At 44.8% G+C, this 23477-nt stretch overlaps 1 protein-coding gene across 3 annotated transcripts in view; it reads right to left on the reverse strand.

The window, feature by feature from the left end:
* Positions 1–23477, reverse strand: part of atp10a (ATPase phospholipid transporting 10A) — a 77429-nt gene that overhangs the window by 41446 nt on the left and 12506 nt on the right. For all 3 annotated transcript variants that reach the window (XM_015976491.3, XM_015976492.3, XM_054749676.2), the window contains exons 2-9: positions 17784–17988; positions 17373–17458; positions 8931–9037; positions 8719–8850; positions 8408–8538; positions 1561–1813; positions 1227–1444; positions 962–1156 (exon numbers count right to left, since the gene is read on the reverse strand). In XM_015976491.3, coding sequence (XP_015831977.3) covers positions 962–1156; positions 1227–1444; positions 1561–1813; positions 8408–8538; positions 8719–8850; positions 8931–9037; positions 17373–17458; positions 17784–17988 — 1327 coding nt within the window. The remainder of the gene's footprint in view (positions 1–961; positions 1157–1226; positions 1445–1560; positions 1814–8407; positions 8539–8718; positions 8851–8930; positions 9038–17372; positions 17459–17783; positions 17989–23477) is intronic.

Genomic DNA, 23477 nt, shown 5'->3' on the forward strand with positions numbered 1-23477 from the left:
TATTACCAGCTCAGTGGCCTAGTGGTAGAGTGTCCGCCCTTGGACTGGGAGATCGGGGTTTGATTCCCTGTCAGGTCATACCAAAGACTCAATGCCTCCCTGCTTGACACTCAGCTTTAAGAGGTTGGATTGGGGGGTTAAACCACCAAATAGTTCCCGAGCGCAGCCACCACTACAGCTCACCGCTCCCCTCATGTGGAGATGAATTTCACCAGTGTGTGATAATGACGAGGCTCCATAGTTTGTGAAAATGCCTCTGGTGGCAATAATCATTCAGCTAACCCTCATCCCAGGGTGTCGCTGCACAGAGACGAAGAGGGTGACTCACTGAATGGACTCGCGGTCCTCACAAATATACAAGAATAAATCCATCCAAGGGCAATGTCATAGAAAGTGAACAATTTCACCAGAATGAAGGGCAACAAATCAAAACAATAAAAAAAAGGAAAGAAAACAGGAAGGAGACTGTATCTAAGTGAGTGATTTTGTGCAAATTGACGCTTCCTTCCAACAAAACCGATAACCTTGGAGGACAAACACAGGCTTCCATAAATAATGTGCCACTGTGCAGTTTAATCTGAGCAGATCTGTCCCTGTGAGGGGCTGGATGGGACAGCGAGCCTGTACAACGCTGTATTTGGATTGGAAAGGATATCACCACTGAACAGGACAACCACACCCAAACTCACACAGGAGCAAAACAAAACTCGGATACACAGCAGTGTTCGGGCCGAGCACATCAAAGATACACACAGAGGATCTGGGAAAGCTACGTGCAGCCAGACATTTCACCAGATATGGAACGTTTTAGAACAGAACAAATGTCTTTAGTTGAAGTTTGGAAAAGAAAACTTGAATTATTTCAGCCTAAGCTGATGCTCAAAATAATAACTTAGGACAAAACCCTCATTTAACAACATAATAAACTACAAAACCCTAACAGGAGCAGCTCAGCTGTTACCTTGTGACGGGGCTGATTAGGTGAAGACACCACCACAGTGTTGCAGATGGTGAGAGCGATGAAGAAATCTATGATGTCAGCGAGATCAGAGGTCAGCTGGGACATGGGCTGGCGGTGGAGGCGCATGAAGTCCATCTGACTGCTGCATTCATTGACTTTGTCTAGAAGCTGAGGGTCAGGGGTGACGTCTTTCTCCTGCGGGACAGGAAGGAGGTTAATAGTGGAGTGGACAACTGATGGCAGCAGGACAGTGAGATGAACAGACCATGGGGCTGCTGAAGGCTGTGTGTTTCGACAGGATGCTGGCTCGCTTGGCCTCCGCCCTGCTGCCCGTCCTACGGTGGGACTTGGTGCTGTGGGAGCGTAGCACCACATGGGCGCTTTGGTAACTGGTCACACTGTCCCGTCTGGGCAGGGTGCCACCATGGGACATGCATTCCTCCTCCTCGGAATCCATTTCCTGGTACATGGCGATTCTCCTGGCTTCACAGACCACACATTAAGAATAACTTAAGCTAAAATAAGAGATTACTATTATTCCATTTCCATTGAAGGGTGTGCCTGTGTGTGTGTGTGTGTGTGTGTGTGGCTCCTCTCACCATTGGCATCATGGGAATACTCCACCCCAGCCACAGTGCAGCGTCGGAACACCATCTTGTTTTCCGTCAGCGTGCCCGTCTTGTCAGAGAAGATGTATTGCATCTGGCCCAGATCCTCAGTGATATTAAGAGCTCTGCACTGCAGGTGGGAGTCCGTTTCCTCATCGTACAAATCCAAGTCTTGATGGATGAAGTAAACTTGGCAGATTTTGACAATTTCAATTGACACAAAGAGTGAGATGGGTATCAACACCTAGGAGAAGAGAAAAAGACTTAGAGCGGCTCCTCCCTGAAAGGCCAAATAATCAAACTGTTTTAATGTTCTGCTTTGAGCTAAAAGCTGCAGGCAATGGTAGAAATAACAGTGACAAAGTCAGCAGGTAAAAAAATCAAAGACTTTACAACCAATGGCTAAACGAATAAAGATGACAGTACAAACATAAAAGGAGCCTAATCCCCAAATTCCACTACCTCCGCTCCGCTCCACCCCCGCCCTCCGCAGCCGCTCGCTTCCGAACTCAATTTTTACTGGTACCCGCTCTACAACGGCTCCGCTCCGGTGCGGAGACCTGAGGTGGGCAAACAAGCATGCGCGGGATTTTCAAGATCTTGCGATACAGTCCGAGCAATAAACGCGGAAGTTAGATCCAAACACCCGCTGTGTGGGAGAAGCATCGGCATGAACTGTTTAATCTGCCCATCATTTGTGTTGAGAGATCAGCAGTGTTTGGATCAACAAAGTGTGACTACTTTGATAGTAGAAACTGTATTTATGGCTTACTTTTGTACATTTAAACTTCAGTCGCCATTGATAGTTGTTAAAAGTTGTTAAACCTGTGCATATGAAACAAAAAACGCCTTTTGTTTATCGATTTATTGTGAAAAACGGAAATTGTGCTTGCTCCTTTTCCTGTTGGGCCGTTGTGATTTCTGTCCATTGACTGCGGAGGTGCTCCGGCGTCCGGCGAAAATAGGATCAATTCTATTTTTGCCGGACGCCGGAACAGAGGGCGGCGCACAGCGCCGCACTGCCGGAGCACGGCCGCAGTAGTGGAATTGCTCTGACTGACTACAACGGGACCGATTTTGCTCCGGCGTTCGTGTCGGAGCGGAGCGGAGGTAGTGGAATTTGGGGGTAAGTCCCCCCCCTTTCCGGTCGGCTCATGGGTCCCGAGAACAAAAAAATGAATGCAAGTCAACGGGGCTAAAGGAGCTATTTTCTAATCCGCTTTGCCTCATGCCCTGGATCGCACATATTGTACTTCAATTTAAATGAAAAGTGTTTTGACCATGACTGTCGTGTACTTTTGAGTTTCATCAGCTTGTTAAAGTTCATAATTAGCATGTTTACAAATCAGATGATGGTACCTCGCCAGGGTCTCCCCCAGCGTTTTATAAGCCTCGCAGCCCGCCAGGTGAAGGTCGTGGGATTACAATAAATTTCCTTTTAGTCATTTTTGCTTCAATAATCCATCCATCCATCCATCCATCCATCCATCCATCCATTTTCATCCAGTTATCCGGAGTCGGGTTGCAGGGGCAGTAGCCTAAGGCGAGAGGCCCAGACTTCCCTCTCCCCAGCCACTTGGGCCAGCTCCTCCGGGGGAATCCCAAGGCGTTCCCTGGCCAGATGAGAGACATAGTCCCTCCACCGTGTCCTGGGTCTACCTTTAGGTCTCCTCCCGGTTGGACGTGCCCGGAAAACCTCACCAGGGAGGCGTCCAGGAGGCATCCTGACCAGATGCCCGAGCCACCTCAACTAGCTCCTCTCGATGTGGAGGAGCAGTGGGTCTACTCCGAGCCCCTTCCGAATGTCCGAGCTTCTCACCCTGTCTCTAAGGGAGAGCCCAGCCACTCTTTGGAGAATACTCATTTCGGCCGCTTGTATCCGCGATCTCATTCTTTTAATCACTACCCAAAGCTCATGACCATAGGTGAGGGTAGGAACGTAGATCGACCGGTAAATCGAGAGCTTCGCCTTCTGACTCAGCTCTCTCTTCACCACGACAGACCGGTACAACGCCCGCATCACTGCAGATGCAGCACCAATCCGCCTATCGATGTCACGCTCCAGTTTTCCCTCACTCGTGAACAAGACCCCGAGATACTTGACCTCCTCCACTTGGGGCAGGACCTCATCCCTGACACGGAGAAGGCATTCTACCCTTTTCTAAATCAAGACCATGGTCTCAGATTTAGAGGAGCTGATTCTCATCCCAGCTGCTTCACACTCGGCTGCGAACCGTTCCAGCCGAATCTGAAGATCATGTTCTGATGAAGCCAACAGGACCACATCATCTGCAAAAAGCAGAGACCTGATCCTCAGGCCACCAAAACGGACGCCCTCCACACCTTGGCTGCGCCTAGAAATCCTGTCCATAAAGGTTATGAACAGAATCGGTGACAATGGGCAGCCTTGGCGGAGTCCAACTCTCACTGGGACCGAGCCCGACTTACTGCCGGCAATGCGGACCAAGCTCTGACACCGGTCATACAGGGACCTAACAGCCCATGTCGGAGGGCCTGGTACCCCATACTCCCGGAGTACCCCCCACAGGGCCCCCCGAGGGACACGGTCAAACGCCTTCTCCAAATCCACAAGACACATGTAGACTGGTTGGGTAAATTCCCACGCACCCTCCAGGATCCCCCTAAGGGTATAGAGCAGGTCCAGTGTTTCACGGCCAGGATGAAAACCACATTGCTACTCCTGAATTTGAGGTTCAACAATCCGACGGACCCTCCTCTCCAGAGCCCTGAATAGACCTTACCAGGAAGGCTCAGGAGTGTGATCCCCCTGTAGTTGGAACACACCCTGCGGCCCCCCTTTTTAAACAAGGGGACCACCACCCCAGTCTGCCAGTCCAGTGGGACTGCCCCCGATGTCCACGTAATATTGCAGAGCCGTGTCAGCCAACACAGCCCCACAACATCCAGAGCCTTAAGGAACTCCGGATGGATCTCATCCACCCCTGGAGCCTTGCCACAGAGGAGCTTTTTAACCACCTCAGTGACCTCAGCACCAGAGATTTGAGAGGCCAACCCAAAGTCCCCAGACTCTGCTTCCTCACTGGAAGACGCGTCGGTGGGATTGAGGAGGTCTTCGAAGTATTCTGCCCACCGATCCACAACGTCCTGAGTAGAGGTCAGCAGCACACCATCCCCACTATAGATAGTGTTGGTAGCGCACTGCTTTCCCCCGAGGCGCCGGATGGTGGACCAGAATCTCCTCGAAGCCGTACGGAAGTCTTGCTCCATGGTCTCACCAAACTCCTCCCATGCCCCGGTTTTAGCCTTGGCGACCACCCGAGCCACGTTCTGCTTGGACTACCGGTACCCGTCAGCTGCCTCTGGAGTCCCACAGGACAAAAAGACCTGATAGGACTCTTTCTTCAGCTTGACGGCATCCCTAACCGCCGGTGTCCACCAGTGAGTTCAGGGGTTGCCACCACGACAGGCACCGACAATCCTGCGACCACAGCTCCAGTCAGCCGCCTCAACAATGGAGGCACGGAACAGGGTCCATTCAGACTTAATGCCTCCCGCCTCCCCGGGAACATTTTGGAAGTTCTGTCGGAGGTGGGAACTGAAGCTCCTTCTGACAGGAGACTCTGCCAGAAGTTCTCAGCAGACCCTCGCGATACGTTTGGGCCTGCCTGGTCTGACCAGCATCCTCCCCCACCATCTGAGCCAACTCACCACCAGGTAGTGGTCAGTTGACAGCTCCGCCCTTCTCTTCACCCGAGTGTCCAAGACATGCGGCCGCAGTTCAGATGTAACAACAACAAAGTCGATCATCGAGCTGCGGCCGAAGGTATCCTGGTGCCAAGAGCACATATGGACACCTTTATGTCTGAACATGGTGTTCATTATGGACAATCCATGACTGGCACAGAAGTCCAATAACAAAACACCACTCGAATTCAGATCAGGGGGGCCGTTCCTCCCAACCACACCGCTCCAGGTCTCACTGTCGTTGCCCACGTGAGCATTAAAGGGACATTATGGAAGTTTGACAGCCAAAAGATGTGTAGAAATAATAAATGTCTTCTTCATACATTCTCCTGCAATGCCCTGGTCCTGTAGAATGAGCCCTGGCATTTTTACTGTGATTGCCTGTTTTTCTGTAAAATCACAGAAAAAGAGAGATGCTCGGGTCGAGCAGGCTGCTTCATGCGCGTTCACGCTCAGACATAGCCCGTAGCATTTGCTATCCGTAGCTTTAGCAGCAGAGAGAGAGGCAGTGCCACTTTGTCGCTGTTCCTAACGCCTAGTGACAAAGCTAGCTACATTTCTGAGGACCCTTAGCTACTTTCTGTAGAACTTTCTTCTAGATATTTCCAGCAAATTAGCAACAAAATAGACATTTTCACTCCGAACCGTTCTTTGAACGTTGTTTCAGCTGTCATCAAGGATATAAATGTTACAGATACAATAGACATCACTGGTGCTATAGCTCATCTGGTAAGACATCAGACTCTCGTGCGGAGGACCCGGGTTCTCTTCTGGATGTGAACATAGTTTATTTAGAGTTTATTTTTTACATTAATGGTATAATTTTTTACAGTAAGATGCCCAAATTTTTATTTGAGACTCGCCGAACGGCATTGAATTCACAGATAAAAAAGATGTGGGTTCAACTTTCATTTTGGAACAATTTTTCAAGCAAGGGAAGGGAATGATCTGAGCATGCAGGAGGACTGACCCATCATAAACCTTTGTCGGCTGTGCTGAAGAGAAAGGTACTGAACCAAATTATTTAATTAATTAGCTGCTCATTCTCCTGTCCTCCGGGCCACCCACCCACCCACACACACACACCACACACACACACACACACACACACACACACACACACACACACACACACACACACACACACACACACACACACACACACACACACACACACACACACACACACACACACACACACACACACACACACACACACACACACACGGGATTGTCTCAGCTGTTATTTTGGTTAAGGAGTGTGCACGTACAGCATGCGCGCCTCGTGCACGAGCCTACTATTGAAGCTGCTGTTACGCTTTTGGCCTGAGGGGGCAATCGCGAGCATAAAAATTTTAAACTCTGTAAAGTCCCTTTAAAGTCCCCCAACAGAACGAGGGAGTCACCAGAAGGAGCGCTTTCCAGCACCCCCTCCAAGGTCTCCAAAAAGGGTGGGTAGTCTGAACTGTAGTTTGGTGCATGAGCTCAGACCACAGTCAGAACCCGTCCCCCCACACGTAGGTGGAGGGAGGCTTCCCTCACATTCACTGGGGTAAACCCCAACGTACAGGCACCAAGATGGGGCGTAATTGGTATGCCCACCCCTGCTCAGCGCCTCTCAGTGGGAGCAACTCCAGAGTGGTAGAAAGTCCAACCCCTCTCAAGGAAACTGGTTCCAGAGCCAGAGCCATGCGTTGTTGTGAGTCCGACTATATCTAGTCGGAACCTCTCAACCTCACACACCAACTCAGGCTCCTCCCCCACCAGAGAGGTGACATTCCATGTGCCGAGAGCCAGCTTCTGTAGCCGAGGATCAGACCGCCAAGGTCCCTGCCCTCGACTACCACCCGTCACACACTGCACCAGACCCCTTTGGCCCCTCCCACGAGTGGTGAACCCATGGGAAGGGGGACCCACGTTTCCTCTTCAGACTGTGCCCGGCCGGGCTCCATGGGCGAAAGCCCGGCCACCAGGCGCTCGCCAATGTGCCCCACCTCCAGGCCTGGCTCCAGAGGGGGGCCCCGGTGACCCACGTCTGGGCGAGGAAATACAGTTTCCATTCATATAATTTACCATAAGAGGTCTTCGGGCTGCTCTTTGTCTGATCCCTCACCTAGGACCTGTTTGCCATGGGTGACCCTACCAGAGGCAGAAAGCTTCAGACAACTTAGCTCCTAGGATCACTGAGACACTCAAACCCCTCCCCCACGGTAAGGTGGCAGCCCAGAGAGAGCTTCAACAATAAAGCAAAATAATATTTTTGTTCACTATTAAAGACAAAGCTCATTTGTCTTTTAAATACAGTCGCAGTGGTCATGCTCCTGTTCAGGAGAGTGAGTCCTATGGGTGAATTCACTGATGCTAATTTGACATTATGACATGCAAATATCACTGGCTTTTCTAATACGAGCATTTCCATGTCTATTTTTTTATCAGCGGCTAATGCAGGAAATACGTTCTAGTTCAGCGTGCGTGTAAAACTCAAGAGTGTTCGATCATATTTCAAAAATAAGTAAAAACGGTTTCTCAGTCAACTTGCTTTCTAATATTTAGATGTTTTTCATCATTTTGAATTCATTTTCTTCTGAAATAGTGAACAGCCCATTTAGAGGTTTACTAATTGTTAAGAAAATGTTCACATGACCCATGATGGGAGATTTCCAGGCAACATTGCTGTTTGGACAAGATGAGTCATACCACCTGGGAGTGCAGTTAAGTCTGCTCACTGTCCTCAACCCCGAGAATGCCAGTGTTTACGTGAATGTCTCAACAAACCTGCCTGGTGTTTTTCCAGTAAAACCACATTGCTGTCTCTACATCAGAAGTGAGCTGCCATGTCACAGACACAGAGCAGGGTGACATTTCATTTGTGGTCTAACCTGTAAGCCAACAGATCAATAGGTCTCAGTGTCACTTCTGGCTGGTTTGATCTTGTGTTAGAGAGGCTGTGTGCAGCTCCAACAACAAACTTTCTCTCTGCTTTGACAAATCTAAACAAAGGTAAATGTTTAGAGGTCAAATGTTCAGGTGGCGAGTATGACTACAGCCAAGATCACTATTTACACGTCCTGAGACTTCATGCCGTAAATTCAAGCTTTTCTCAGGTTTGTACCTGAAAAACGATGATCATAGTCAGGAAGAGGTAAATGGCTGACATGATGGGTGATAAGTCTCTCCCGTCGGGACTGAGAACGTCGAACACAGGCCTCTTATCTCCATACTGAAACATCCACAGCCCATGACCTGGAACAGCAACACCACAAGGTCAGCAAATGTTAGGACGAGAGAAAGAAAAAGATATTTAAAGCAAAACCAAGATTTTATGTAATGGTATCCCCTTTATTCACAAGTCTTTACAAATGGCATGTAGCTCCTTACAAGACCCTTCAAAATGCTGATTATACAACCTGATCAATTACATACCGACTGCAGTGAACAGGCACATAACCAGCAGGATGATAACACACCAGAACACATCCACATTCATCTGTCTCTCCAGTTTGCTGCGCTTGTAACGCGGACCATTGTTGTTCAGCATGGCTTTGGTCTCATGACCTGTAGAGACACGTGGCGTGTCGGTTTCGGGCCGTAAACGGTGCATGACACAGGGTAACACAGAACCTGGAGAGGCTGACCTGCATAGATGACTATTCCCACAGCTTCCTCCGTGTTACGGATAGTGCAGCCTCGCAGGAGCAGGTTGTCTTTGGAAAGTGCATCTCTCCTGCCACTCCGATGTATTCTGTCGGGGTAGAGCAGGCAAAAATGTCACTTAAACAGCTGTTCGTTTCACACTACGTTGTTGTTTTTTGGCTGAAATGTGACCCCTGAATTCACCAGAAGTGCTACATTTTGATGTTTGTCATGTTTGTAAATAAACAGAAAACTACTTGTACATGAAAGTGTAACGTTGTCACATGGGCCACCATTAGATGTAGCTGTTTTACAATGGCATCAAGGCTGCATTAGGACTAGCTGTTAGCTTATCAGTCTAGTAGAATATAAATTGATTTTCTTCAAACAGAGGACATAAAGAAAGTCATTTACAACTGGTAGTAATTATATAACTTTTGTGCACGCACACACCTAAACACGCACGCACGCACACCATCAATTAAAAATAGCTGATCTCTTTCAAGTATCACAATCCCCCTGACCTCAGAACAAATCCCCACTGATACAAAGCGGGTGACCATGCTGCAGCTCTAATGAAACTCACTCGGACTCAGAATCAATCAGATTCTCCGCCTCAATTGCTGACATTCAATTCCCACTCCAGACGCTGCACATTAAAGCTGGTCAGGCTTATTAAATGAAAGCAATGCTGCACAAAGTCAGAATTCAGCTCTTGAGCTAGAAAGCCCACTACTTCAGGAAGCTTATTACAAGTCAATAGGCTTAAAACAACAAAGAGTCGGTCAGCATCCTGTATCTGGTTGTGGGGAGCGGCCCAGAGCGGACCTGTTGTAGCATCACCTGTCAGCATGTTTACCAGCAAGAAGGTTTGTCCTTTGGTCTTTGACAAGAGAGCTAACTGACACGTCGCCACCATTATAGATTAATACGAGTGTCCCTGAGCTCAAAACAGAAGCTCATCAGAGTTCACAGCCACTAGTCCAGTTAGCAATAACACCCTCTGAGACACAGGGAACCATCTCCCCCTGAAGGGGGGTGAGATTAGACCTGGTGTCACAGGCTGTAACGTAAGTCAAGGCACTGTGCCCTATGCTCCACTGTAGCCTGGCAACTGAATACCAGCAGCATCTGGTCTCCTTCTGAGCAGAGAATACGTGTCAGAACTGTCTGAGTCAAGTCAGAATAGTGTCTTTGCTGAGGTCTGAGAGGATGCACACTTATCCAACATGGCCTCACGTGGAGACGCTGAAAACTGCCCCATAAGCCAGGCATGGACCCAGATCTGAAATGACCCTGATGACACCTGACACTGTTTAAGAAGAACGTCTGCATTTTTGTCACATGTATTTGAACGACATTGTTAAGAGATATGTGACAAAGCATTCAATTAGCTACACTTCACCTTGACCTGAATAAGCATCTATGATTAGCATCTTAATTCCAAACTTTAAAAGAGCGGATTAAAAAGAGGCATTATTAGATCTGACTGGAGATGATGAATCAGAGGTGAGTCTGGAAGGGCGATGGTCTCCATAACTCCAGTCTCTACAAGAAGCAGATCCATGTAAATGCATCTAAGCCATTAGCACAATTAGCCATTTAGAAAAAACTCAAAACATGTTTGAAGTTTAATTTAGTAGACCCAAGCAGACACATACAGAGTTTATCCACAGATGAGCCATCTGGTTTTAAATCCTTTTATAAGACAAATACTTAAATAACGCAAGAGATCCTCTGAGTTTGAGGTCCTACACTAAGAGATCATTGCTAGCTTAATGTTGAATCACATGAAAACAAAACGGATAATAAAACCACAATATTGAAAACATATAAGATGTGCCATTGCCAGTTATTAAAATTAAAAGGAACATTAATTTCTCAAACTACAACATCAGAAGCATAATAACTAGGCTTGGGTGGTATTACGGTATACAGCCGGTGTTATGGCAACGGTGTCAGTTCCAACACCTTCATGAAAAAAACTGCACATAGGAGGCAAAGATAAAAAAAACATAAATGAAAAAGACATATAAAGGTAATTTTATGTATAAAATGGATATGTGGTTAAATTTTCTGTTTTACTTAAATATTTTGAAATGTTTTGTCCAAATTGTATCTGTTCCATAAAGTTTGAGAATGTGATGTCATCATGTTTATGTTTATGTATTTAGCAGACGCTTTTGTCCAAAGCGACTTACAAGTGATAATCGGCATGTTGCCCTTGAGGCTAACAACAACAATAACAACAACAACTTGACATCAATCATGGAGAGGAGGGAACAAGGAGTGGACGGTAGAGAGGGGGGACGGGTGCAGGGAGGGTGCTAGTTTAGAAGATGCTCTCTGAAGAGCAGGGTCTTCAGGAGTTTCTTGAAAGTTGAAAAGGAAGCCGCTGTTCTGGTAGTGCTTGGAAGGTCATTCCACATTTGTGGAACGATGCATGAGAAGAGTCTGGATTGTCCTGAGCGTGGTGTAGGCACTGCTAGCCGACCATCCTGTGATGGCCGGAACGGCCGGGCCGAGACGTAAGCCTTTGCAAGAGGATTCAGGTAGATGGGAGCCGTACCGTCTCGGACTTTGTATGCTAGTGCTAGCAATTAGAATTTGATGTGTGCTGCTAGCGGTAGCCAGTGGAGCTCAAAGAGCAGAGGGGGGACGTGTGCTCTTTTTGGCTGATTGAAGACAAGATGCACCGCTGCGTTCTGGACCATTTGAAGAGGTCTCACAGTACAGGCTGGAAGACCAATTAGAAGGGCATTGCAGTAATGGAGGCGGGAGATGACAGTAGATTGCACCAGGAGCTGGGTGGCATGTTGTGTTAGGTATGGTCTGATCTTTCGTATGTTATACAGCGCAAAGCGGCATGAACGAGCAACAGAGGCAACATGATCTTTAAAGGTCAGGTGTTCATCAATCACAACACCCAGATTTCAAACTGCCTTTGAAGGAGCCAGAGATAGGAAGTCATTCTGGATTGAGATATTTTGCTGTATGGGTGGTTTTGCTGGGATGACAAGTAGTTCAGTTTTAGAGAGGTTGATTTGGAGATGGTGGGATTTCATCCATTTTGATATGTCAGCGAGACAGTTTGATATTCGTGCAGAGACAGTGTGGTCGTCCGGTGGAAATGACAGATAGAGCTGGGTGTCGTCTGCATAGCAGTGGTAGGAGAAGCCATGTGATCGAATGATCTCACCCAGTGAGGTGGTGTATATGGCAAAGAGAAGAGGTCCTAGTCCAGAGCCCTGGGGGACTCCTGTGGCAAGATGGTGCACGGTAGAGGATTGTCCAAGCCAAGATACACTGAATGATCGTCCTGTGAGGTACGATTCAAACCAGGCCTGTGCTTTCTCTGTGATGCCCATGCTAGAGAGTGTGGACAAAAGGAGGCCATGGTTGACAGTGTCAAATGCAGCCGATAAGTCGAGCAGGATAAGCACTGAGGATTTGCCAGTCGCTCTAGCTTCTTTTAAGGATTCCGTCACTGCTAACAGCAGTTTCAGTGGAGTGGCCCTTTTTGAGCCCAGATTGGTAAGGGTCAAGCAGACAGTTTTGTGAGAGGTATTCTGTGATCTGCTTGAAAGCCACTCTTTCAATGATTTTGGACAGAAAAGAGAGGAGAGAGATAGGTCGGTAGTTCTCCACATGATTTGGAGGAAGAGGTGGTTGTTGTACCAGTGGTTTAACCTGAGCATGCTTGAGAGAGGTGGGAAATGTACCAGATGTCAGTGAAGCGTTGATCACATGTGTGACTGCTGCGGCTACTGTAGGAGCAATAGCTTGGAGCAGCTTAGTCGGAATGGGGTCAAGTGGGCATGTAGTAGGGCGGCTGCACGTGAGAAGCTTGGACACACAGTTCTCAGTGACAGGGGAAAAAGAGGAAAATGAAGCAGTAGGGCCTGAGATGGTTGGGCTAGAAGGAGTTTGTGGTAGCAAATGTTCAGGAGTGGGCATTATAGCTGCCACTTTATCAGTGAAGAATGAGGCAAAGGTGTCAGCTGATAGATTGTTGTTAGGAGGTGGAGATGGAGGGTTGAGCAGAGTTTTGAATGTTGAAAATTGTTTCTGAGAGTCAGTAGAGCTGAGAATTTTGTCAGTGTAGAAAGCTTTCTTTGCATCAGTGATGCTGGCAGAGAATGAGGACAGTGCATGAAATTTCAATTGATCACCAGGATCTTTTGTTTTGCGCCATTTCCGTTCCGCAGCTCTAAGATTGGTGCGTAGAGACCGGAGGGTATCATTTAGCCAGGGGTGCGACTGCGAGGATCTAGCAGGTCTAGTGGCTAAAGGGCACAAGTTGTTAAGACAAGAGCAGAGTGTGGAGCAGAGTGACTCGTTGGCTTCATTCACTTCATAAGCAGAGAATGTGCTGGGAGATGGAAGAGTGGAGGCAACAAGAGAGGAGAAGTAGTTGGGTGCCAGATTGCGGAGGTTGCGGTGGAATGAGACCATTGGGGAGGAAGCAGTGGACCTCCCTTGTAGAGTCGTGCTGAAATGGATGAAGTAATGATCGGAAAGATGCAGCGGTGTGACAGAGATTGTGTCTATGGCACAGTTTCTGGTGAAAATGAGATCAAGTGCTTTTCCAGCTTTGTGAGTTGGAGGACTTTGTACTAGTTTTAGTTCGAATGATGACATTAGTGACAGGAAGCCTGATGAGCTGGGATTGTCCAGGTGAATATTCACATCTCCAAGGACCATTGTGGGACAGTGCTCAGGAATGGAGGAAAGCAGGGTGTCAAGTTCATCAAGAAAATCTCCCAGTTGACCTGGTTGGCGATATATGACAACCAAAAAGTTTTTTCGGTACAGTCACCTGGATGGCATGGTATTCAAAGGAGTTGTATTTAGTGATGGGTAGCAACTGACTGTATATCCATTTGTTGGACATTAACATGCCCGTTCCACCACACGAGAAGTGTGGGAGAAAGTGTGGTTAACTGAGAGAGCAGATGGGGTAGCATTGTCACATGGTTTGATCCAGGTCTCAGTGAGGGCCAGTGCATCGAGTGACAGGTGGTTTGCATATGCGGTAATGAAGTCAGCTTTGTTTACAGCTGATTGGCAGTTCCAGAGTCCCATAGACAGGTGGATGTCTTCGGGGGGAGTTGGTTTTAGCGAGCGGAGGTTTTGAAGGTTGCAAAAGCGGTTTGCTGTGTGTGACCTCCCTCTGAAGCCAGTGATCACAGGTATAGGATGATGGCACATTTGGCAAGGTGTCGATGGAGCAGCGTCTGGGTCGAGTTTGTTTGCATCATGTGACAGTGCTGAGATGGCTTGCCGAGAGAAAAATGGCAGCTCGCGCACCACCTGACTTGCTGTCTAAAAACAACAACTTCTGCAGTTTGGGAGTATTTCTGGTTCGAAGCTAACAGGTTCAGCGGGTTGTCCAGTAATCTGAAGGTTGAAGGTTCGATCTCGGACATAGAATGCTGCTGTTGTGTCCTTGGGCAAGACACTTATCCCACCTTTCCTGCTGGTGGTGATCGGAGGGACCGGTGCTAGGGTTTGGCATCGAGCATCGATTGGAACCGGTTCCAACTGGTCATTTTTCCCGGAATCGTTCAAAGTAATTTTTTTCGATTCCTAGTTTCGATTCCTAGAATGCCGAAGGAAGAGGAATCCACGGCAGATCTCCGTGAAAAATAAACGTGATCTGCAAATTATGATCAAGGCTTTTCAGAGCTGATCACACCAGCTGTCTGTGTGCAGCACGAGTCCCCCCTCCCCCACCCGGATATAAACAAATGCGTCTGCCGAACGTTTACTCCGTGACGTAAACTTTAACTCCTGCAGCGTAGAGGAAACTTATTAAAATACATCAACACAGTGGGTTTAATAGAAGCTTTAAAGAACAAACTCTGTACGGTGTGAGGTGAGTTTGTCTCACTGCAGAAATAACAACACACACGGAGCGTCAGCAGTCAGACGCAGCCAGCTACATTTAAGTTTCACTTCCTGTTGTGACTGAATGCTGCTGCAGCATGGAGGTGTAGTTCTCGGTCATCCTGGACATGATCATCCTGAGAGTTTTAGCTGGAAACAGCTGGACGTTTCTGGATATGTTGGAGACATTTAGCCTCTCATCCCAGAGGCTTCTTCCACACTTTGGTTGTGGTCAGAAACAAACACACTGGTTGTGCTGCAAGTCTTTTTCTCCAAAACATGTTTTTGTCTAAATGAAGGTGATATTGTTGTTCATAGAATTAGAATTCCTGTTGAAGTTAAGATTATTTCATCAAGTAGGACCTGTGGTTAGCTGGCTCATGTAAAACATGTAAAATGTCTTGAAAGAATCGGAATCGGGAATCGATAGAAACCGGAATCGAAACAAGGAATTTCAATCAGAATCTGAATCGTTCAAAATCAAACAATGCCCAACCTACCGGTGGCGCCTGTGCTCGGCAGCCTCGCCTCTGTCAGTTCGCCCCAGGGCAGCTGTGGCTACATCGTAGCTCATCACCATCAGTGTGATCAATTACAGTGGATACAAATCTCAAAATAAATAATACAGAAATTGAAAGAGCGAATGAAATCAAATTTCTTGGCGTAACCATAGAAAAAAAGTTAAGTTGGAAACCGCATATTGACTCAATTAAAGCAAAGTTATCTAAATCATTAGCAGTTCTCTATAAAGTTAAAGAATTTTTAGATGACAAACCTTTATATCTTTTGTATTGTTCCTTATTTCTGCCTTATTTCATGTATTGTGTTGAAGTGTGGGGAAATACCTACGAAACCCACTTAAAGCCTTTGTTTATAATTCAAAAGAGAGCAATCCGACTTGTAAATAAAGCAGCTTGTAGAGAGCATACACATTTACTTTTTATTCATTTAAAAGTATTAAAGCTAAGAGAATTAGTTACATTAAGAACTGCACAGTTTATGTATAAAGTGATGTATAATTTGATGCCAAAACAAATTCAGGATCTGTTCCAGATCAGAGAGAGTGTTTATGATCTCAGAGGGTATAACATGTTTAGAAAGCCTAAAGTAAGAACTAAAATGAAACAACTTTGTGTTTCTTGTGTTGGGGTTGATGTGTGGAATAAATTAGACCAGGAGCAAAAAGATTGTTCAACAATGGTAAAGTTTAAGGGTATGTTTAAATCAAATGTGATTAAATATTATGAATCAAGTCAATGAAAAAATGCATAAAACATTAAAGGTCTTTTTTTTTTTATAAAGCTAGAATGGGGATTTGAATATATTCCCATACATTTCAAACATGATGTAAAAATTATGGAATCGGTACGCTATTCTAAAATTTTGTTTAAGTTCAAAGGGTTTGGGGGGCTGGGCTTATAAGCTTATGCTTCTGCCCGCGCCCATTCTTAGCATTGTGTAAGTTGTGTGTTTGCTTGTAAACCTGCAAATGTTTCTTTGTTATATTATATTGTACTATTGATTTTAATTTCTCATTAAACTTCTCATTCATTCATTCAAGTGTGTGAATGTGTGTGTGAATGGATGAATGATACACTGTAGTGTAAAGCACTTTGGAGTCCTTACTCTGAGAGGCGCTGTACAAGTGCGGGTCATTTATCATTTATCATAACTTAAAAGGAGAGCTGGTAAACTGTGTCACACATCCTAGGATGCATCACATCTGTCTGGCATATGGAAAAGCAATGACCTACAACCTTTTAACCAAATAAGGGAGCTATAATAAGTGCTTTTCCTGAATTCCCTTATCTTTGAGATGTACCACAAGGCTAAGTGTTTCCCCAAAAATGACCAGAAATTGACTTTTAATTTGCAAACAGATGTGATTCAACCCTGGATGTGTGATGCAGTTTGTGTCTGCAAATGAAAAGTTAATTTCTGGTCATTTTTGATGAAATACTTGGCCTTTTGGTACACTGATGAGGTAATTTATGCAAACAAAAGATGACAGCAAAAGACACACGCCCCGTCGGCACAGCAGAGGACCAAGCTGTAGCTGAAATAGCAGCTTTCTGTCTGTAGCCACTTATCAAAAGTTACGACAACAGCGCACTTTTCTGGTGGAAATAAGCAGCCAGCCTTCCCCTAATGTCACAGCTAGCCCCAAAGTACCCATGTGTCAGTGCCACATGCTCATCGAAGCGGGTTTTCAGCAGCCCGAAGGTTGAATCTGGAAACCTGAACCTGCTGGTTTTTCCAGGCAAAAAATCTTTATATAAGCTACTTTTTAAGAATGTTGTTAATATTATGTGTGTTGTGTTATTATTGTTTTAGTAATAGTGTTTGTTATTTAGTTTCTAATTGGTGAAGGTCAAAACCAGCAGTTTGGTAATTCCAATTGGTCTGCCATCAACTGTTAAGGGGTGTCAATGACCGGTTAAAGACATTTTGGAAAACTTGCATCCCTGCCGTACACCTTGGTAAACTGTGGAAGAAGTTGGATGGTATTAAAATGTGGATCCCGCCCAAGCCTGGTAGTAACTCTCAGTACTCACATGTAGCCCCGAAATCTGTTCAGGTCGTTGTTTGGCTTTTCACATTCAATGATGCTGTTGTACTTTAATGGGTCAAACTCACAGTCCTATCAAGAGAAATCAAATAATTACAAAAGGTATACATCAACATGTTGAAAATCATAAAGCTAACAGGGGTGCACCATTTATTATTTACTGAAATCAATCAGAACCATGACTAACTTCTAAATAAATCACATGATGGAGTTCAGGGACAAATAGCAGGTCTTGTGTTGCATTCATGAACAAAAACAAAGAAACCAGACTAAATTATAGAAGTGTGGTGAACATCAATACTGTGGCTAATTCTCTTCAGAGATTGTGAAAGTCTAACCTAGACAGCTTGACGAAGGCAGGTTGTTAGAGGTGTGAATTGAACAGTTCCAGTCTCACCAGGTCATAGAAGCTGCGAACGACCTGTCTCTGCTTGAGGTTGGTCTCCCCGTCCAATGTGGCAGTCTCTATGTGGCACAGGCGGTCCGGGTCGCTGGAGCTTAGCAGCAGGACGTCGGCAGGGAGGATCTCATTGCATCGCAGCCTAATGAAGTCTCCGACTCGCACCTCTTTCCAGTACTTTTCCATGTAGCGCTTCTCCAGTCTGCCGGGATAATGAGAGGGTATTCACACAAACACTGCTTTAACAAACAGAGCAAATCAACTCCTGAACTGCAGGGAGGCACTGTGCCACAAAATGCTTTTGTTTCTATTCTGGAAGATGACACTGACAAGTCTTTAAGCAGGAGTTACCATTTAAGAGGTCATTCACTCATATTTAATACATTGCAATCATCTTTAGTAGAAGTGAATCAGTGTTAATTGCGTTGACAAAATGATTTAGGTGTTTTCGTGACGAATGAATTTTCGCCAACTAAATCAAACAAAAACATTCACACCAATAAAGACAAAATTATAACGAATATTGACCGACATTTTCACTGATGAATAAGAGACGACAGGAGAATTGACAGACACAAAAAAAAGATGGGATACTGGAAAAAAGAACCAATTAGCAAATGGAACAGGCGGGATTAGCAAGCAAAAAGAACCAATCACAGTCTGGAGCTGGTTGTTTGAACAAGCTACCGCTAACCAGTCATCAAATACCAATGTTTATGCCGGCAAAAGTTAAGTCAAAAGGGAGAAAATGTCCGTGGCTGGGAATAAAAGCAGTAGATGAGATGATCTGAAAAGTGTTAGCTTGGTGAAGAAAACACGTCCGGGGATTACCCTGGTTAGAAAAGTGTTATGCTGCTGTTAGCTGCAAGCAGATGATTGCTACAGCTCAGCGAACCAAACCGAGCTTGCGGATTGTCGCACCGAACATTGATCGTTTTTATTTTCATGGCTGCTATAGCTGTTATGATCAGTGTTCTGTGTTCTAGCGGTGCTTTTGTGAGGAGAAACGTTCAAGTGTCTCACCTTGATCGGTCTAATAAAAACTCAAATAAATACACCAGAAAAATATTCTTACCTTTAGTTTACATCTGCATCATAACACCTTTTAATCTTTTGATGTATAATGTCATTTCCTGTCATGTTTACAAATATTACTGCACGTTATACAGATTTTATTAAAAATAAAAGGCACAATTTTAAAAAGTTGGCGTTCATTTAAGTATTTTACAATAATTATTGAAGCAATTAGTTTTTTTATCCAAAGTGTGAAATATGAATTTTTCATATTTCTTTAGTTTTAAGTATCTGTAGTTAAAATTTCCTTACTATCGCGGAATTGTATTTTGAGATGCTTTGTTAAATTTACCGGCCTGCCTCTTATGTCTAGGTTTGACTTCCTGCCAGAATTGACGCGGTTCACCCGCGGCTCGCGAAAAAAATAGAGCAGACGCCGGACGATCGCCGCACGGCGCGGGCTTGAGCGCCGGCGTGCGGCGCTTCAGCAGCCCATGTGGTCTATAGAATAGGATAACAAGAGCACCGAATGAAGGCGGTCCCCGTTTCGCGGCGCTTCGGCGGCCGGTGTGTCCCCGGCCTTAAACAGAACTTGGTCCATGCTACATTTCTGAAATGAGACCATTGGGTTCAAACTAGTGGTGCACAATATATCTGCATCAATATATGTATCGGCAGATGTAAGTAATTTTTTAATATATCGGGAATCTGTCTGATAAATAAAACTGGGCCAATATTATGTTTATGTTTATTCATTTAGCAGACGCTTTTATCCAAAGCGACTTACAATTTAGAACCTACAGGGCATGTTGTGATCTGTGGGGGAAACCGGAGTACCCGGAGGAAACCCACGCATGCATGGGGAGAACACGCAACTCCACACAGAAAGGCCGCAGCCGAGCAGAGTTTCGAACCTGCAACCTTCGTGCTGCGACGCAACAGGGCTAACCACTGCGCCACCATGTAGCCCATATTAACAACCAATATATTTCCATCTCGTTTCCATTTGTTTGCCTGTTTCAGCGGGTAAGGGGGGTGATGTGTCATTGTTTAGTCATGTGACAGTGATTGTAATCATCTCAGAAGTGCAAATGTGTGTGGTGTGTGTGCATAATGACGTAAATTCAGATTTAATCATTTTCATTCTATAGAAAATCTGCTGATTTTAGAAGCAGTAATGTCAGTATATCGTTATCAGCAAATATCAGTTATCGGCCATAACAGTGATATTAACTCATTCACTGCCAATGACGATTAAAGTCGTCATTTGCATTTTTTTTTACTGTTTGGGCATTGGAACGAGCCCCCCGCACCGTGAGAACAAACATCTCAGCTCTAAAGCCCATTTTCATCCGCATAAGTCACACGTCACGTGATCAGGAAGCAGAAAGTCCATGTGTTAGGAGATCGTTGTGGGCCGCTGCTGTAAAAAAAAAAAAAAAAGTGAGGCGCGAACCGGAAAAGCTTCTACCGCTCACAGTTCAACAACAGACTATGAAAGAACGGATAAAGCTGGAAACGCGCGGATTCTTCCTGATGTAAGAGGTGAGTCTACTCTTTGTTTTGGCGTTAACATCATCCTAGGGCGCAACGTTCTGTGACTCTTAAAAAACAACAACTGTAAAAACGGCGAGAAAGGCCGGCAGCGAAGGGGTTTACCGATCAGGAAACGGCCGGCAGCGAATGAGTTAATATCAAGCCCCCACAATGCGGCTCAAAAATTGAGGCCAACCCGGAAGTACCAAAGATTGCAGTTCCACCCTCATCCGCTGGGGGCTGGAGTCAGAAGCGAGCAAATCCTCAATGACTTCCATGTTAAAAATACCAATTTCACAGCAGAAATAAACATGTTTACAGCCTGGTACCAGAACATGTTTTTGGTTTAAATGATCTAGTTTACACTAGGGTTGTCACGGTGTGAAAATTTAACCTCACGGTTATTGTGACCAAAATTATCACGGTTTTCGGTATTATCGCTGTTTTTTTTAAACGTGCTACATTTTCACACAATTAAATAAACCCTGTATGTCAGGAAATATTGTCCTCAGTTTGTGTCTAAATTTTGCCTAAAATGTGTTATTTTGTAATTATGTTGTTTATTTGTTTACTTTTTTCCTTTAGTATTTAAAATACCAATATTTGCCCATAACTTCTTATTTTTTGTCTCTTTGATGTCATCATTTTAAAAATATTAGATCAGATGATGTCTGAGTTCTCATTAGAACATGTCTGATCTGATTTGAACCTTCTGTCTTTCTTTACCTTCTAGTTTTAACATTATGTAATTATTTTAGCTTATTGTTACACACATGTGTTGCTGCTCTTAAAAACAACTTTAAATATATTTACTGTTTCTTTATATTTCACATAGCCTCCCAGCAGCTGTGTGTCTTGACACTGGGACCATGATGGGAATTCCACCCAGAGCAGCTTCTACACTCCTGAACAGACCCAGGTGTGGTGGAGAGTTTCTGAGCAGCTTCCATCTGAATGACAGTGCAAGCTCTATGAACTGATCCAGGTAAAAACATTCTAAATAATAATATTGTACTCTATGTTCTGTTTTTTTCCTTACGTCTCAGCCTGGCTGGTCAACACTGGAGAGGAGTAGCTTCCCAGACTCACACTAACATACCATTTTACCTCAGGGCCTCCTGATCTAAAAGAAAGACCTGTAGCTCCATCCTCTCTCAGCTTTCCACATGTTTCTCATCATCTCTGGAAGCTACCTCCCACAACACTGTGATGTTATATATCTTTTTTTTTCAGGCTAAATGAACCTAAAGAATAGTGATTGTTGCAGCTACAAATGGTCCAGACTAACATGAAGCCTTGCAGGTGTAGTAAAGGTGAGTTGTTTTTAATCATCATGCAATCTTCATTACAGCCTTTGAGTGTTAACATGAACTACGTTTTTGTTTCATAGCTTATTGCTACACGTGTGTTGCTGCTGTGAGCTTGGAGCTAGATTACATCCTGACATCATGAAGGAGACTACTGATCAGTGATGCCAACTTAGCGGCTTTGTCACCATTTCTAACGACTTTTCAGACCCCCTTAACGACTTTTCTTTTTTTTTTTCAAAAAAGCGCCTAGCGACAAATCTGGCGACATTTCTGACCCCCCTCAGCTACTTTGACTACAACTTTGTAGCAGACTTTACCTGCAGATTAGCGAGGCGTCTGAAGCGACAGGACCGTCCTTCCTTCCAGAGGATCAGAAAGAAAATTATCTGTGCATGTGCAAGCAGCATGATCACGCTACCCCCGTTGGCCAATCAAACCTTTTGTGGGTTTTCACAAGTCCATTATTTGAGATAGCCACCGGAGCTACATAAAGGCGACCGCTCCTTCCACCATCCTGCCGCATTTCGGCAGCTGAGCTCGGCTGGCACCAGCGTCACACTCACACATGGCTTCTCGCACCACTTGTGGTGCATTCAAGGAACATTGGAACTCTATGATGAGTTCAATATCGTAGCACATTTAAAACTTTTATAAAAAACAGAATAATACTGTACGTCATTGGCAGTTTGCATGTAACGTTTCTGAATACTAAATACGACCTGCGTCTTTTTACACAAAAGTACTAAAAACAACAAAACCAAACAAAAACAATATATATATATATATTATCTGTTAGGTCAGTATATAGCACTGAATCACAACAGAAGAATACATCTCAAGGCACTTGAAAACTACAACAGAAAATTCATTTTAATTCAATCATACATACATTCCTATCAATTTAATATTTTTGTGTTTAAGAGTTCCATTCTCTTCAGACAAAATATAAATATTCCTTCCATTTTTTGGTGCCATCTTTCCTTGATGTTTTAAAGGCTGCTGTTTTGTATTCTATGGGGTTTTTATTAGAATAAAATATTAAAAAATAAATTAAATAAATGTTTTTGTTTTAAATCATGTGGGTATTATTTGATTTACTCTACAAGACCGGTGACGCCATGACGCAAAAGTGGTGGCGTCATCACGCAAACCAGATGACGTCATTGCGTCGTATGCAAATTAGCACGTGACGTCATTTGGCGACATCTAGTGACTTTTGGGGGGAACTTCAGCTACTTTCAGTCAAAAACAGTTGGCAACACTGCTACTGATTCTGCCCCTGTGACACTTGGTGGTGACGTGTGATCTGATTGACCTGGTAAATAACTTTTACATAAAATATTTAGTTTTTTGCTATCAAAAATAAATTAACTAATAACCTGCATTATTCTAGGACACTCAGCTAAATATGGACTTTACATCATGAGGCAGGCAAACGTCAAGATTCTATAAGAGCACATAAGGTGAGCAACACCACATATTATTGTTATTACTGTACACTGTCCTGAATTTGTTTTCTTTCTGCATCTCACCATTAGCCTGGCTGATCACCTGATAACTCCTGTCATCTGGTTATGACAGCATGAGGACGTCCTCACACACCTGTAACCTATCAGCTCATCTGGCAGAATAGAGAGAGAAGAGACAACACCACATCTCCTGTTCCTGGAAAGCCTTCAGCCTTCCTTCGATGACTGAGAACCTCCATCAGCTCTGTCTCCTGTCTGCCTACAATTATTGTAATAAATATTGTGTTTGACAAGTTTTTTGTGCTGCCAAATATCTCATTTTAATTCCAGTTTTTATATTTTAATAGATAATTATAAATTGC

This window comes from Nothobranchius furzeri, chromosome 16 (assembly GCF_043380555.1).
Source record: "Nothobranchius furzeri strain GRZ-AD chromosome 16, NfurGRZ-RIMD1, whole genome shotgun sequence".
Taxonomy (NCBI): Eukaryota; Metazoa; Chordata; class Actinopteri; order Cyprinodontiformes; family Nothobranchiidae; genus Nothobranchius; species Nothobranchius furzeri.